This window comes from Bufo bufo, chromosome 1, assembly GCF_905171765.1.
Source record: "Bufo bufo chromosome 1, aBufBuf1.1, whole genome shotgun sequence".
Classification (NCBI taxonomy): Eukaryota; Metazoa; Chordata; class Amphibia; order Anura; family Bufonidae; genus Bufo; species Bufo bufo.
The window spans coordinates 636,095,847-636,114,178 of NC_053389.1; the positions used below are offsets into that span (position 1 = coordinate 636,095,847).

Genomic DNA, 18,332 nt, shown 5'->3' on the forward strand with positions numbered 1-18,332 from the left:
TTACTGATCAATTACTATCTTACAGCTCATTGGAGTGATTCATGGAAACAAAAGCAGTAATGTCTATGTGCATTCATTGCAAAGAGGGAAGAAAGCCGCTACCAAACACCTCTGGTGGCAGCTTACCTCTAGGGAGAACAAAGGAATCAAGCAAAAATATTCACTTTGTTCTATCCTTGACCCCTTCAAGCAATCGTATACATTCAACGATCAACCCTATGGCCCCAACATGTACAAATAATTTAACCAATTATGCATGATGTTCCAGTAGAGAATGGGGATGGGTTGCTACTTCTGTTTTCCCTGGTAGCAGTCAAAGGTCTGTAGACATTTACCTGTCCCAATAAGCAATGTCCCACATTTACAAATATGTGTGCAAGTAGATTTTGGAGTAAATTGTGCCAAGAGTGTTGCAATTGGACACATCTAGGCTAAGAGACCGTTTCTGAACCTAGTCCAAAAAAGGGTCATGTGGCTTAATGGAAAAGATGTGCGACTTCATGAGAAGCAGTCATGGCCTAAGATGCACCACAATTCTGATGAAAAATTGTGTTTTAAAGTAAGCCAACCAATGTCTGGTATGCAGTTAGACAAGAGGGTCTATTCATGAAGCACATTTAACACCCAGCCTGAGCCACTGTGACAAATTCGGTGCATGTCTAGACAGTCTAAATTTACACTGTCTACAGGCTTAGTTAATCTGCTCAATGTCTGTAAGCAGTTTTGCACTTAAAGGGGTTGTCCCATTAAACTTTTCACAGTATTGGTAATAAGTGATCGCTGGGGGTCACAACCAATCCCTGCCACTCCACTCATTCTCTGAGACTGCCAGAGAGCACAGTACATTGGTCCATTCAAAAGAGGGACACAGAACCCCTTCCCAGCAGTGGGACCCCCCAGATATCAAACTCTAATCACTTATTCTGTGGATAGCTGATCAGTTATGGTGGGACAACCCCTTTAAAGACAAGTGCTTCAGGATCTCCCCAGACACTCCGACGCCCCTCCTCCCAAGACTAGAAGCATTTTGTGCAGCATTTTGAGAGAAAAAATGCAGCAGAAAAAAATGGGACTTTGTGACATAAACATAAGGCATATAAATATAAAATATACTATCAGTCATATGGCTACTAATGCTAGGCCATTCTATTATTTACTGATAAGGCTGCCTGATCATAAATGTAACCCAATTTGGGTTATCTATCATTAGAACAAGCTATTAGGAAGTACACTCTGATACAGGAAGAATCCACAAGCTCTCAAACCTTCAGCACAGGAACGTAGAAAATGGACGTGTTATTAGGGGACTTGCTAGATTTAGATCTTGCTGTATTAGTAGGGTGTACAGTACATTAGTGCTTACAATTTCAGTTAACTATACCTGACAGGGATTGCTTTAGGCACTGCATTGACATTATTTGGTTGATATTTAGTTTTACTGTCCATTTGCTTGGAAGTACCATCAAGCTCAGGAGACATTGTCACATTAGTTGATTTCAAAATTGGTTGAGGAGAGTTCTGAGGTTTGGCAGGTACGTCAGGCTTTACTTGTGCTTCATTTGGCAGGAGATTGTGGTTGAACTTCGGGCTCTCAAATTTGCGTTCAAAAGGTCTGGCAGAGCTTGTGTAAGGTTTGGCTGTGAAGCGGTTATACGATGGTACAATGATTTTTGCAGGCTGTTCAGTGCCGTTAACTGGACTTTTGTCTGGAAAGCTCTTCTGAGGAAAGTAGTTTGACTGCACTGTATCCTCTCTGTTGGTAGGTCTGAAGACTGTTGGCTTGGTCTGGGGTGGTGGTGGTTCCGGTTTGGGCAGCGTGGTGTTGGTGATTTCCACAGAGCTGACTGTAACACAAAAAATGGATAAAGAAACAAATTCTGATTTGATGAACAACAGTAGATAAACTACTAGGTTAGGTGAAATGCTTGTGGCTTATACAGCAATGTGATCTCGGCTGGCAGAATAGATGAACAAATGTCTCAAAAGTAACACACAATCTGGAGAAGGAAAAAACATGCAAACACTACCTACCTTCTGAATGTTTTGTGTGTGCTGTATGGTTTACAAGCACTGGTGAAGGTTGGTTATACTGGGAAGCGGAAGGAACCTGTGGGACTGGATCATATCTTTTCTCACTTATAGGCCTGTCAAGAGGATCCACTTCGGCAGGTTTCCCCCTGTTAAAGTTTACGCAAAAACCAATAAGTCTCAGAGAATAAATGAAGAGTCATGTAGATCGTATCTCTTTTGCAAAAACTGTACACATATAGAGCATACTGCCCTACTTACATACTTCAGAACTGAACATGTAGACATCAAGTGGGAATCTATAAAAAGTGGCATGAGAGATTTCAGTGAGTGCAACATGTCTGGGTTCAGCATCGGGTTATGCACCCTTTAATATGGGGGAAACCTCAATTGGGACCGAGATGACCTATTCTGAGGTGGAATTACACATATCTGACTGCCTATATCTTCAGTTCATAAGTTCAAATCGAGTAATTCACGTATGGCAGCTTCTGGACAGTATGCATTCACTCAAGATACACTGACAGCAACCTCTACACCATAGACTTGAGATGTTAATGCGACAGCACAAACTTGACGACATTAAGGCGGATGACTTGTATGTTATTCATTCCAAATGAACGATACATCTGATCTGCAAGCCTTTTTACTGCAACATCAAAATGCTGCAAGAGAGCAAGCAGGACATCAGTCATGGCAGAGACTCGAAGCAAGTCAATCTCTTATTAATCATTCTGGGGATTGGTTGTTCTCCATACATATCATAAAAGGTGCGTTTTCTGCATACTGGACATACAAACAAATGCCAACTAGATCTTAAAAGCATCTCAAGTAAGAATACCCAACTTTATGTGCACTACGTTCAGTAAACTAAAAATCCTGTAAGTAAGATTATCTTTCCCGGATGTTTTAGTATAGCCCCCTCCAAAATATAATTTGTATTTCTGGGTGCACATAATGCTGTGGTAAATCTAGAAGGAATGACACCATAAACACAGCCTTATGTTAATGCCAATCTTACCACTTGATGTTCCTTTTCAAGTAGTCATAGCTAGTGTAAGAGCCAAGAAATCTATGCGTGGCAAAGCAGACATGACAGAAGAATGAAAGAAAAGGGTCATTCTAACTTTAAGCAAATCATCTCTTGCAAGATTATTATTATTATTATTTTTAGAAATACTTACAGAAAATCTATCTACTGTAGAGTGACAACCTCCTATTCTACAACAGGCAATTCTATTAAACAATGAGCAGCAAAGAGATAGCAGACATTGCAGAAAACAGAGAGACAGACACTGAGCGACTGTTAGGAACAATGATTGATCAAACATCACAGGAAAGTGGCAGCAATATTACATATACAGTCACAAAATCAAGGACTGATCTTCATTTATCAAAACTAGAAAGCACAAGAGCTGAAAGCAGCGCTAGGGGCAACATGGCCATTTTGATAGATGAGGCCCAATGTGTTAATACATTATTAAAGAGAAAATAAATCCACCAAACACTGTAGCCAACTACACATTAGCTTTGTACATTTCACACACAGAACAGCGCAAGGTCAGCCATCACAGATTTTTCACGACGTCTTCCGACTTAGTGAGACCGGAGTGTAGCTCTAAAGCTTAACCGCGAGCGGCTATACCGGAAAAACAAACTTACCAGTCATTAGTACCCCATGGTCCAATGTTCTGACTAGATTAGGTGTCAGCAACCTGTGGCCGCTGTTACTAATCCCACAACTCCCAGCATTCTCCAGTCACTTCTATGGAAGTGCCTAGCGAGTGTGCATGCTGGAAATTGTAGTTTCACAACAGCTGGAGTGCCAGAGGCTGCTGACCCATGGCCTAAACCATAGTGACAACGTCCCTCTGGACAGACCCTCACTTAGGCCTAGTCCTAAAGCTGGTTGTACATATTAGATTGTAAGCTCTCGGTCCTCTCTCCTGTCACTTTAGCTAATGTTCAGTAGACTTGATTTCTGTATTATATGTATGAATGTAAACCTGTTTTCATATGTACAGCTCCCTGGAATTAATGGAGCTTTAACATAAATAGTAATAGATTAATGCTGGCCACTCTTGCCAGGACCTGCCCTCCATGTAATGCGTATGGGTGCCTCCCAATGGCATATGCCATGTAGTTCTTCCAAAATGCCCAATCCATTTGTTCTCTGGGAGATAAATATCTGGCAGTGGCCTTTCCCATTCTCCATTAGGCCCAAACATTCAGCCGAGAGCGGTCTAATGTGGATGGCAAGTCTACCACTGGAGGTGAAGATACTGGCTGTAAGGTACAATGAAGAACTAAGCCTCCATTCACACTGGCCTCTTGGTTTCCATTTCAACCATTCTGGTGGCTAGAATGGCATGGCATGGCACGCTAATCTTGCAGTCAAAACGGACAGAACTCTCAACCTACCAAGTGATGTCTTCAAAAACCTAACGGAGGGTTTAAAACGCCGGTCTGTGAAATCCCCTACAGCACTGGAGGGAGCTATTAATTTATGACGAAGCACAAGACCTTGCTATAAATTAGGCTCATCCGCTTGGAGTCCATGTGAATAAAATGAAATCTGCATCAGCTCATAGCTATCAGTAATCAAATTACGGCAAACGTGCCGATGGGCCCACCCACACTCCACCCTTTTTGGAAAGTGATAACTTCCCCCCAAAGAAGTATGAAAAGTGTGATTTAAATGGTATAGTTGACAAGAGATGCCAGTTAGAAAACTAAGGCTACTTTCACACTCGCGTTTTGTGCGGATCCGTCTTGTATCTGCACAAATAAGGCAAAAGCTTGTATCCGTTAACAGATCCGTTTGTATTATTCATTTCAAAAAATGTCTAAGTCAAAACGGATCCGTCTTGACTTACATTAAAAGTCAATGGGGGACGGATTCGTTTTCAATTGCACCATATTGTGTCAGTGAAAAACGGATCCGTCCCCATTGACCTACATTGTAAGTCAGGACGGAACCGTTTGGCTGCAAGCTGCGTTTTAGTGACCGCCTCAAAAACGCAACGGAGACCAAATGCAGCCAAATTGATGCATTCTGAAAGGATCCTTATCCATTCAGAATGCATTGGGGCTGAACTGATCCGTTTTGGGCCGCTTGTGAGAGCCCTGAAACGGATCTCACAAGAGGACCCAGAAACACCAGTGTGAAAGTAGCTTAACAAGTATAGCAATAGTTAGAGGACATGGGCAGCAGTTGTACTTTAAAGGAACTGAAGAAATATAAGGCCCTTTAGTGTACGTAAAACTTCCTTCAAGAGGTCACTTCAAGTCACATTAAAATTAAACCCTATTCCACGGACGACAGGCTAACTCAGAGTATATCTGGAAGGTAATTTATATATATATTTTTTTTTTGGAGGGGGGCGAAGGGGAAGAGAGGAAGCATTGCGCATTTTTGATTTAAACATGTCCAATCCTTCAATCCCACTGGAAATATTCTTCTGCCAGCTAGGGGTTTGGCAGCTACTTATTCCCCTCTCCCCACTGAAATAATTAATGCTTCAGTTTGGCCAAATGTGTATGTTTATGGTGGAGTTGGGAGAATGCGCTGTCAGCAGAACACTTGTCCGGCTTTACAATACATCAGTGTACTAAGGTGAAAATACATATGTAAATGCCTGCAACTATTCAGTACAGTTAGGCCTCATGAACGCAATCGTAGTTTTGGTACGCATCCGATCTGCATTTTTTGCAGATTGGAAGCAGACCTATTAATTTCAATCGGCTACAAAAGATGCGGACGGCACACGGTGTGCTATCTGTATGTCCTATTCTTCTCTGTGTTGTGGACAATAGGCATTTCTAACAGCGGCAGGACGTACGGGACCACAAAATGCGTAACATTAACACGGGCGGTACCCATGTTATGCAGATCTGCAGACTGCAAAAACTCATACGATTGTGTGCATGAGGCCTTAGAATGAGGATAGTGTTTTGAAAGGTGACTTGTGTAAAGGCAGATCAAAGCAAAAGGAAGTACGTCATTTCCAAGACCCAAAGTTCAAAAGGCACACGCACGATAAAATTAGATACAATGGCAAGAAAAACTATAAAAAATAAAATAAAAAAATCTGACGTAAACCAGAGCTTTAAAGAAAAAAGGCATATACTTTCAGACAACAATGTTTTAGACCTTCTGGGATACAAAGGGCCTGCAGTATCGACAACTCCATAGTCAATGAAAATTAACTACCGCTGCCTGCTTTCATATGCGAGGTTATAACTAACAACACAGTAAATGGGTATCAGAAAGGCAAGTTGCTGTGTAACATTTAAGACTTTGGTAAGCAAATTACAAACCATCTTAGGCACATCACATCGTATGCACTCAATATTTAATCCACCAAGGTTAAATGGAAAAATGTATACTATGCAGCCTGACAGTCCCTGATACATAAAGAAATGTCCTTGTTTCAATGGATGTACACGCCATGCTATTAAGATGCATGTCAGAGAGTGAAAATTTATGTAGTTATCTTATCAGCCAAAGTCCAAGTGTTCCTTTTTGGTTCGGCCTTAATATATATCAAGTCTATAGCCATGGGGATGAAGTGTTAAAGCTAACCTGCTATAGGAATAAATGAAATATACAGCCATTAGAGCAATATAAAAGCAGCCTGTAAGAGAAGCCACACTCAGTATTGGAAAGTGTTAATTTTGGTTACAGGTTCACAGTTAATCTTTAAAGCCATTTCTCCCGCAAGTAAGCAATAATAGTTCGTGTTAGTCTAGAAAGACATCTGAATATACACTGCAGTGTGTAACGCATTATGGAAACTACTACAGATTATATATGGGCACTACTGGATTCTGCAGTCACCTTCATTTAGGATATAGCAACCTAAAATCGTCTGTTTAATACATATTATAGGTTAGCCAATTGGTATCAGATCTGAATATATATTATTGATTAGCCCATTGGTATAGGATATCTTGTGCCTAATGTGTAAAAGAAGGTATGTTATCCATACACCTGCAGTGTATGATTTCATTACATACTCATGTGACATCACAAGACCTTAGAAAAAGCCCCAAATTCCCAGCACAGTCAGAACGGAGTCACAAGTACAGCTTTCACACAGGAAGTGCTATGTCTTTCACTGCAAAGGGTCAGGATGTAGGTGCAATGAAGAGGTCACAGAGAGACAAGTGCAGCATGTCAAAACGTACTTGGAGGGGTAGCTGTTAAAGCTCAGTTGGCTCTGAGACTGTCCTGGTTTAGCAGGCTCAGGAAGGATGTTTGGAGGCAGAGACGGAGTGGGCTTGTCAAAGCTTCTACGGTCAAAGAAGGACAACTGCTTCCGGTAGTACTCTTCATCTTCCTCGGGATCGTAATTATTCGAACGTACAATATCCTCTGGTGGCTTCATTTGAGGTTTCTGAGGTTCAGGTACTCTTAAGAAAAGCAGTAAAACATTTTGCAAGAAACTGCTTACTGCACAAGTTCAGAAATAACACATACCGGTATGCATATAAGTGCTTAGGATAAAAAGTCAAATATACATTTTTATAATAGTGATTTGTTAGGCTCTTAACATGCCAAGCGTAGCTATGCAAATCACCAGCACTGCAGGGCGGGCATCTGAAAGAACCCAAACAACCAGCTAAACAAAATGAAGTAGTTAGCCAATGTTTTATATACTATACATAAAATTACCTGCTAAATGAGCCTGCCGGGTATCTTGTAAATCACATGAGCAAAAAAAACAAATGCAGATCAATTAAAGCCTAAAAGCACTTTCAAAACTACTTTGCTGTAATGTAATAACTCCAAACTCCTCTGATCCCTTCTGTGGGTTGAATGCCTCCCTTGATCTAGCTGCATGTGAGAATGAGGGGTCAAAAAGAGAAAAAGTGGGGGCTGGCAGAGGAAGCAGGTGGAATAAGGGGGCACAGTGCGGCTTGTGCCCGCCGTCAGTCCATTAACTGCTCATTGCATATGGATTCAAAATACTTTTTCCCCAGAATAAAACAGTGGATCACTAAATTAAAGGCAACATCACATTCAGTTGAGCTAGACATACAAGGCATTGTACGTGGTTTAATCTGTCAGCAGATTTGTACCTGTGAAACTGGCTGATCTATTACATGAGCACTTGGCAGCTGAAGGCATCTGTGTTGGTCTCATGTTCATATGTGCCCGAATTGCTGAGAACAATTAAGTTTTAATACATGCAAACGAGCCTTTAGGAGCAACAGGGGCGTTACCATTACTCCTAGAGCCTCTGCTTTCTCGACTGACAGGCCAGGCAGTGAAGATGTGAACACACCTGGCCCTATCAAAGTGGAAAGGGATCGGCAATGGCAATGTACCTGTTGCTCCTAGAGGCTCATTAGCACATCCACATATTAAAACAATTTTTTTACGCAACGCGGGCAGATATGTGACACCAACACAGGTGTCTTCAGCTGCCAAGCACACATGTAATAGATCAGCAAGTTTCACAGGTACAAATCTGCTGATAGATGCCCTTTAAAGACTTTCTGTATTGGTGACCACACTGAATAATCAAGTAACAGATACAATATACATGGTCACCATTTCTGGTTTCCAAGGGGGGTGCAAAACTGCCTTGTTCATATGAATAAAACTTTCTTGGTAAGAAGAGCTTCAAATGTCTGGCCAAAATGAAGGTTTCAGTTTTTGCCTGGATTAAGTCACACAAGCGAGTTTTCCGAGCGGGTGCGCTGAATCCTGACCCTTTTATTTCAATGGGTCTGTGTACATGAGCATTGTTTTTCACACATCAGTTCTGCGTTGTATGAGAATCGCAGCATGTTCTATATTCTGTTCGGGTGCAATGCGTTTTTTTACTGATGGTTGCTAGGAGATGTTGTTTGTAAACCTTCAAACCTGCGTGAAAAACGCATCAAAACGGATTGCACCCGCGCAGAAAAAACTGAACAACTGAACGCAATCGCAAAGAAAACTGACTTGAACTGCAAAATGGTGCGAGTTTCACTAAATGCACCCTGAACGCATCCTGAGCCAGGTATCGTTCGTGTGAAAGAGGCCTTAGGGTTTACAATAGCTCATGTTTAATTTCAGGGGTTGTATTATCTTCCTAGAAATATAGAATGACTGCAAAGCTAAAAAAAATAAACACCATCAACAAGGGCAAAACAAAAAATAAACACTGCCATACCTATAGGTCGCTTTTTCCGAATCATAATGAGGCAGTGGGGCGGCTTTCGATGCAGTTATCGGAACAGTTATTGGTTTGGGTGCAACCTCCGGAGCCTTTGAAAAAACAAAAGTATTAGCTATAAATCATCTAACACCTATAAATAATTAAAAGATTTACAGCAGATAGCAGGAAGAAAAGAGAAGCTAAACTGATAGTCATGTGGGTTGAATTTTGTATGATTATGTCAAATTCTGTCTACCTGAAAGTGTAAAGAAATGTTCAAATCAATACAAAAATCTGAATATAAGTAATAAACAAGTCAATGAACGTAGAATACAAGTGCCATATTTTTCACTATTTACCTAAAATGATAATCAAGAATTATTACTGCATCTCAAACAATCAATTCCCTCTTGCATCTTTATAGGTTGTGACTGTGTACTGAACGCACATACCAGCCATTCTGGAGGTTTTCTCCTACTTTCAGTCTTGGAATGCCCTCAGCTTAACAGGAGCTCCATGGGTATAGAATTCATAATACATACTTCAGGCTGGGTTAATATAAAGTTTTTGTCTTCTGTTTTACGTATACGTTGAAGGGAAAAAAATTATATGCAAAGCATAGTACACCATGCTTTTCTCAACCCAGTATTAGTTAACCCCATCCTGACCTCCTAACATAAATTTACGTCAGTGGTCAGGTATTTAAAGATGGAGCCTGCTCACACCAGAGCCCTCACACAACTCCATACCTATAAAAAGAAAAAGCATATGGCGATGCAAAAAAATATTTGTTTTTTCCGAAGTTTTTTTTTCTTCCAGTATTAAAAACGCAAGAAATGTGTGCGTTATCGTTGTAATTGTACTGACCTGGAGAATGAAAGCAACAGATCAGTTTTACTGCACAGGGAATGCTGTAAAAACAAAACCCAAAAACCTAAGGAAGATTTATTTATTTTGTTTATATAGAATTGCACCCCATTTGGATTTTTTTTTTCCTGCTTCCCATTACATTGTATGCAACCGTAAATGGTGCCAGTAGAAAGTGCAACTTGTCCCACAAAAAAAAAAGCCTTCATATAGCTATGTGATTAGAAAAATATAAAAGTAATGGAAATGGCCCAGTCCACAAGGGGTCAAGGGAAATTCACCAAAACCTTTATCTGCCAGTTAAAACCAGACAGCAACACCTTGTATTCTATATCCTGAACAGGTTATTGAGGCTGCCATCTTGCCTGGGCTGTTCTTAACAGATGTTGTTATAGCATTTAAAAGAGGTTTCCGAGATTTTAAAACTGATCACCCAAGTCTCTTTAACTTCAAAAAGAATATTAATAAAATGTCTCAAACAGCCACTAAAATGATGTAATCTACTTGAATGTCCACCACTTAAAAAAATAAATAAAAGTTATATGAATTCACACCCGGAAATTGGTGACAGATGAAAATATCAAGAAAGAAGACCATATTAAACCCAAATCAACATCAAGTTGTGGCAGTACCTTTAAAGCTGTTATATCATTCACGTCCTTCGTTTTATCCCCTGGAATCGATCTTTTATTCTCAAACATCTTAACTCTAGTAAGCACAGACTGTGGTTTCATGGCTGGGTCGTCTTCATCCTCCTTCACAGCAGTTGGTAGAGGTAAAGGTTTGTTACTGCCCGGCAGAGGGTCTGACTTTAACTGTGCTGGAGGTGGTACGTTCTCTACTCTAGGTGAAATATCATATTGTCCTTGCTTCGTATTAAATCCCTGGGAAGGACTGTGTTCATAACCCCTTGGATGCTGATCAAAATATGGTTTTGTTTCAGCAGGCCGAGAAGTGGGCACAGAAGGAAAGGTTTGAGGCTCTGGTTTGTAACGGACAGGCATATCGAATTCTGCTGTAGGGGGTTCATCGTAGAGAATTTGGGGTCCCTTAAAATTTTTAGCAGGACGAGGTCGATTGTCATAGGCAACAGGAGGTGGCTCCTCGAAGCGAGGTTGCTGTGGAAAATAGCTGCGCTCAAGACTCTCTTCTGAATGCTGCCTAACAGTAAAGTCCCTATGCTTACTATCATACTGTGGTCTTTGTGGGTACGAGGACTGCTTGTCATCATAATAACCCCACTGATCGTCGTAAGTAGGCACATGGTCATCGCTATGTATTCTTGGGTCATAACTGTGAGTGAATTGATCCACATATTCTGAAGTAGGTTCGTATCTGTAAGATGGATCATATTCTCTGCTCATTGTTTTGTCTGCATAGGATGGCAGGGTATCAAAGTTCAGGTTAGTGTCTTTCTCTGGTCTCTGGTGACCAATTACTTGCTGTTTTATTAAGTAATTATGCCTAGGATTCTCGTCCATAGAATATGGTTCTTTTCTGTACACCTGTAGAAATAAAAAAGTAAAAAAAATATCAAGACAACAAAAAAATGTCAATTTCATTTTACAGCCACAAGATGGCAGCTTTCATGCAGTATTATCATGCTTCTTGGAAAAGGATGATGCAGTGCGGGTGAATTGAAGTAGAGATTAAAAGACATGTTCCAGCTATTGAAAACGTTAGATGTGAACAGTAAAGTGAACCCACAGAAGGCATGTCCAAAAAATAACGTTATATAGGGTTTTCCAGAATTCCTACATTGACAGAGAGGTGAGCAGTATCAGCTGTTTCTCAGCAGCTCTGGAGCTGGTTACCATCCACACTTGATGGGAGCAGCACTACAGCGGACACTGCTGTGAAGTTCAGAGATACTGAAAACTGCAGAGGTAGTGGGACTTAAACCTCCTGCTGATCAGATATTAACCTATCCCAAGGATAGTTCATTTAAAAGCACTGGAAAACTCCTTTAAGAGAATGGAAAGGAAAGGCATGCAGTACTAGAAAGCCATGCAAAGGACAAATGCAAGCGTATTAAATTCCAGTGATTTAGATGCAGCCTAGTGAACTGCTTCAAATCTCCAATCTAATTTATCATTGACCTTTGTTACTGCGAGTACTGGGCCGGCAATGAAATCCATTTCCAGTACGCCCAGTATGTCAAGGTTTAGGAGGAAAGTGTTAAAGAAAGAATACTGGATGCAAGTATGACTGGAAGTAGAACAGACTGGTGCAACAATGTAGTACAGGTACCTTTGCAGGATCTATGTGGACAGGTAAAGATGAAGGCTCTTGGTCTCTGAGCATTATGTGAGCTGCCTCAGTGTTAGGTGATCGCATTGGGCCAGCTTGTGCTTGGTAAGAGCTGTAGGGGGCAGGGTTGGGATCCTCCAATCTGACATTACTTAGGTTTACATTAGGATTTACAGCAGCAGTTGAAGTTGTAGTGTTTGTATCAGACGGCAGAGAAAGGTAAGGGGCAGCAGGTAAGGCATCTGCTTTCTGTGAAGTGTTTAAAATAATTGGTTCACTTTCAAAAGAAAAACAAAACTACAAAATGCAACACACTGTCTTAAGGTAAAGTTCACACTAACGTTTCCCTCTTGCATCAGTTACACGGATGCTCCTTTTATCTTTAGTTTGTTCCATCCAAAGACCAACTCTATACAGAGAGTATGCTGCTGGCTCTCTTCCAGAAGGAAGCAAACTGACTGTCTAGTGCAGGCATCCTCAAACTGCGGCCCTCCAGCTCCCACAATGCCCTGCTGTAGGCTGTTGGGGGATGCTGGGAGTTGTAGTTTTGCAACAGCCGGAGGGCCGCAGTTTGAGGATGCCTGGTCTAGTGCCACCGATAGGTAACTAACCTTTAAGTCTCACCCATGGAAACATGACTAGAGAGAGTGTGGGCCTCATTTATCAAAACTGCTTAATAGTAAAACTGTCTTAGTTGCCTGTAGTAACCAATCAGAGCTTGACTTCCATATTTTCAGAGCCCTTTAGGAATTTAAATAGGATTGGTTGCTATGGGCAACTAAGACAGTTTTCGTATTACGTGGTTTTGATAAATAGGGCCCCGGGTTTTTCCTACTGGAGGACATCTAATTTACCTACTTCTTATCCCATTGCCTCTAAGACTACCCAGATCAGCTGGATCTCCATAAGAAGAACCAGCACCCTCCAGTGCAATACAAAAACTAATATTCTTAAGGTATGTAAAAGGTGGTTAGGGTTATGGAAATAAAGCCGCGGGGAATTTTAATTCTCCAGGCTGCTTGTGTGGTGCCAGAATATAAACTCAGATTATTAAACCTGCCATCTCAAGTGATCTGTGTTCTGCTGTTCACTACAGGGCAACAAATAATGCCACTTACCACAGCAGAGTTAAGAATGAAGGCCCGCTCCCCTGCTGTGTCCCCTGTCACATGCCAAGTCCGCACACAGGTAGCATGAGCATTCCCACAATGTCATACGACCACTGCACCTGACAGACTCTGCATGTACAGGCTGACCAGCACCCACAATGCTTGCATACGGGCAAAATTATTAACCCTACACTAGTAAGTAGCCAACCTGTGGGATTTGGAATATGACCGGTGACCAGGTTTAAATTTAAAGGGAATCCGTCACCAGTTTTCTGCTGCTAGGTTCTATTATCGCCAGCGCATGGCAATGAGTCCCCATATTCATGAGCTCCTGGCTTTCTCCGCCCACCTGCCTCTGATTGACAGTTTTTTTCCATAGGAATCAGCAGCAGGGGGGGGGAGCCAGGAGATCATGAATATGGAGGCTTGTTCAGCATATGCTGGAGCTGTTTAGCACAAGTTTTTAGCAAAATGGCAATCAAAGAAAGTGACCCATCATTTTGCCAAGGAGACCTGTCACTAGTTTATGTTGCCCTTAGGCCTCATGCACACGGCTGTGCCGTTTTTTGCGGTCCGCAAACCGCGGATCCGCAAAAAACGGAAGCCGCCCGTGTTGACTTCCGCAATTTGCGGAACGGAACGGGTGCCGGCAATATAAATGCCTATTCTTGTCCGCAAAGCGCGGACAAGAATAGGACAGGTCATATTTTTTTTTAACGGAGCCACGGATGCGGACAGCACACGGAGTGCTGTCTGCATCTTTTGCGGCCCCATTGAAGTGAATGGGTCCCCATCCGAGCCGTTGGCGGCGGCTCGGATGCGGACCCAAACAACGGTCGTGTGCATGAGGCCTTAGTTAGGACACCAGAAAACTGGTGACAGATTGCCTTTAAATAAGACATTTAAAAAGAAAGAAACAAAAGCTTAATGTTACAGGTAGAAGGTTAATAGCTACCTTGTACCAAAACCATTTAAAGAACATAAAGAACAACTAGTTAAAGATCAAATTACAGAATGTACACAACATACTATCAAATTATTAAAAATACATTCCCCTGACTGGTCAGCAGGTTTAAAAGTGGGACAGCTAGTTCAAATGTGATAGTGACTTACTAGGAGTAAACTAGTGAGGAGAGACTGTGCTTAGCTGAGGGCTTCGGCCCCCTCTTTTCAGTGATCGGTAGGGGTCGGCACCTCACTCTCCACCAATCAAAACATTTTATATGTCACTATGACAGCTTTTCCCGGGCCACCTAACATTAATATACTGTTGATAATTGAAATACTTAATGCAAATACTGGGAAGAATTTTTTTTAAAAATCATTAACTCATCAACGTTTTTTACGGAAACAGCCCTGTAAGAACTCTGAAAAGTGTTTGGGAAAACCAAATTGGGGGGAAAAAAAAAGGTCAAATAGATCAGAAAATCTGTAGAAAAAAAATTGAAGTGGACATGCATAAAGTGTTCAATGAGACTTACCTGTTGTGAAGGTACATTTTTATATCCTGGAGAATCTGTTCTGACAATTGGCTGTGGTGGATAAGATGGGTAAGCTTGGTTTTCCTGATGATTTATCCCTGATGTGTCATCACGTACAGGTTCAGATGAGCGTGTAATAGCAGACTCTGGTGGTGTTCCAGCCTCATCATTGAGGGTCTCATCCAGGTCTTGGTCAGTGTAAGCCCCTCCTTCTGTGTCAGTATCTTCATAATCTGAGGTGTGCCTGCTATCAGTGCTATACATTGAGTATTCACTACCTGGTGCTGACAAGTAGGATAGACGGTCGTCATGCAAATCAAGATCATCATCTGTGCCACCTTCAGCCTGCACCGAATGAAGCCAAGTTAGACCAGGTTAGTTATTTGAGCGCTAGAATTTTGCTGGTGAAGTCCAGGATTTTTACTTAGTGCAAACATTATACTGTCTCTCTACCAAATCCTTTAACATGTGTCTACTAATGTAAATCTTGTATACTAAATAATGTAAATAGCAGAAAGCCATCCTTTCTTTATTCCCGCATGTGGTTTGTGGGACACTGCTGAATTATGTTGCTAACAAGGAAAGCTGGCTTACTAATACACAATAGGATGTATTGGTTGTATTGTGCAGGACATCTAAATCAGAGGCAGTTTTAGCAAAGTCATACATTTGCAGCTTCTGTCGAGTGAATTCCAGGCACTGCATTCTAGTGAGTATGCGGAAAACATGGCCACAAACTCATGCACTAAAATATTTAAGAATTGGAAGAAGTCTTACTTTGCCTTCTGAGACCCAAACCAGCTGGTTCTGTTGTTGCTGAACAGCTTCTTTCAATGCTCCGTACCAACCATCATTCATAGAATTTAAATTAATGGTAGCTGGAAGAAACATAGCAATTTACTATTAACTACTAATGGAGGCTTTATTAATGTACAGGAAACTGACACCATGAACGGAAGAGAGCAGATGTGCAACTGAACGAGCAAGGGGTGGATAAGAAGGCATCGTCTATCTACCCTCTCAAAGCATGCTTGGCTGAGCTTGCATGTGCATGGGAGGATCAGGAAAGATAGCCGTCGGATAAATCGGCTGACAGCTATCGCAGGCGTATTACCAACCTTACAGAATGGGCAAGAAAATCTTCTGTTTACTTTCATCATTCATTTCTAGGTCTACCCTCCCTGTTAAAAGGATTGGCTGGTTTCCTATATTGATGACGCACCATCAGGATAGGTGATCAATATCAGATTGGCGGGGGTCTGAATCCCAGCACCGCCAACGATCAGCTGTTTGAAAACAATGCAGAGCTTGTGCGATCACGGCCTCCTCTTACTGTTTACTGTAATTGCAGCTCCTCCAGCCCATTCACTTCAACAAGAAGTAGCAGACTGAGTGTAACTGCATCAAACAGCTGATCAGCAGGGATGCTGGGAGTCGGACCTCTGCCGACCTGATACTGAGGAACCATCAGGAGGATAAGGTCATCAATATGTGAAACCGGTTGAACCCTTTAACAGCAAATGGTTTCTAAACATGACTGTGAGCTATTAATGTGTGACCAATTAAACAAAAATGGTAAGAAATGTGATAAAGGATGCCCTGTTTGCTTGAAATAATGTCAAAAGATCAAAATTTTTATTTATCATTTTCACTTACTTGTAAAAAGATGATGATTATTTTTGCGTAGTTTATGTGAACGTTCAAAAAGTTTTCTGGCACTTTTGCGAGATTCAGGGCAACACCTCGTTCGCATAGTTTTCACACCCTGTTTGGAGTCAGGGTTAAGGAACACTACTATTGGATACCACTGTGCATAGTTCAGGCGGTCTACAGCATTTGGAGTCACATCAAGAAGTGCATGTTTATCCTAAAGAAACAGTATAAATATGAGCGCTGTGAAACATGTTGGCACTATACAAATAAAGGCTATTAAATTATAGAAATCCTTGGACATAAGTGAGCAAAGGCAAAATTGTTTGCAGCCGTGCAAGCCAACAGCCTTGTTATACCAAAGTAAAAAAGGATCAAAGAAAAAAAACTAGAACTAAGGGCACACAGAGACATGAAGCAATGTAAAACTGCATCCAATCAATGTCAATGGGGTCACGTTGCAACGAAACCGCCGAAGACATGACTGTCCCAAAAAATCCAACCAATGTTAGATTTTTGTCGCACACCATATTTCCATCAGACACCACAATTCAAGAAGTGTGCCACTGTGACGTACAATTTGGCTGTTTTTCTACAGTGAAATTACCGCTCTAAAGTAGTCACACGACAGCAAGTTACAGACAAGCTGCACAAATGTTTCTGGTCACACGGATTGTCTGAGCCTTGCTGTTGCACGACACCTGATGTCATGTAGCCCTAGCCTTGAGTAGAGACGTTTGTAGCCAATAATTTCTTATTGAAAAGAATGTTATAGAAGTAAGATACTATAATGATAAATCCAATAAATCAAAAATAACGAAATAAAAATTTATAACAAATTGTGATTACAATTTTGCAATAAATTTTGAGGAAAAGCCATAAATGCCCGATTGTCCCAGAGGTGGGACCTGCAACTATCACTATAAGCTCTTGGTTCTTTCTATGCTGATGACAAGGTGGTCCCGAATCTCCACTCAGTGGTGCACAATTTGGTCTGCCCCTACATTTACTTCTATAGAGCTGACGAGCTAGCCTTCTATTCCCCCACACGTCGATGAGCCTTTGCGGTCGTTAAAGGGGTTCTCTCACTTCAGCAAATGGCATTTATCATGTAGAGCAGGCATGCTCAACCTGCGGCCATACAGCTGTTGCAAAACTATAACTCTCAGCATGCCCGAACAGCCTACAGCTATCACCATGCAGCAGGGATTGTGGGAGTTGTAGTTTTACAACAGCTGGAGGGCCGCAGGTTGAGCATGCCTGATGTAGAGAAAGTTAATACAAGGCACTTACTAATGTATTGTTATTATCCATATTGCTTCCTTTGCTGGCTGGATTCATTTTTCCATCACATTATACACTGCTCGTTTCCATGGTTACAGACCACCCTGCGATCCATCAGTTGTGGTCGTGCTTGCACAATATAGGAAAAAGCACTAGCCTATGTGAGCTCCCGCGGTCCCGGCCACCAGAGAGGCTGATGCTTTTTCCTATAGTGTGCAAGCACGATCATCACTGATGTATTGCAGGGTGGTCTGTAACCATGGATACGAGCAGTGTATCATGTGACGGAAAAATGAATGAGGCCAGCAAAGGAAGCAATATGAACAATCACAATACATTAGTAAGTGCCTTGTAATCACTTTCTCCACATGATAAATGCAACTTACTGAAGTGAGACAACCCCTTTAACCCTGTTTCCAGTTCCCCTGTTGACCTTCCTTGGTACTAACCAATGCACACCAAGAACACCACACAAAAACGGCTGCAGAGATGCTCTGACCCCACTGAACTAC

The 18,332-nt window shown here is 41.6% G+C and overlaps 1 protein-coding gene across 9 annotated transcripts in view; it reads right to left on the bottom strand.

Moving 5' to 3' along the window:
* TJP1 (tight junction protein 1) overlaps positions 1-18,332 on the bottom strand; it is a 247,209-nt gene that overhangs the window by 11,237 nt on the left and 217,640 nt on the right. For all 9 annotated transcript variants that reach the window (XM_040413852.1, XM_040413853.1, XM_040413851.1 and 6 more), the window contains 9 exons: positions 16,543-16,753; positions 15,664-15,764; positions 14,887-15,231; positions 12,297-12,545; positions 10,679-11,551; positions 9,195-9,289; positions 7,219-7,443; positions 2,032-2,177; positions 1,382-1,844 (listed from right to left, as the gene is read on the bottom strand). In XM_040413852.1, the coding sequence (XP_040269786.1) occupies positions 1,382-1,844; positions 2,032-2,177; positions 7,219-7,443; positions 9,195-9,289; positions 10,679-11,551; positions 12,297-12,545; positions 14,887-15,231; positions 15,664-15,764; positions 16,543-16,753 (2,708 nt within the window). The remainder of the gene's footprint in view (positions 1-1,381; positions 1,845-2,031; positions 2,178-7,218; positions 7,444-9,194; positions 9,290-10,678; positions 11,552-12,296; positions 12,546-14,886; positions 15,232-15,663; positions 15,765-16,542; positions 16,754-18,332) is intronic.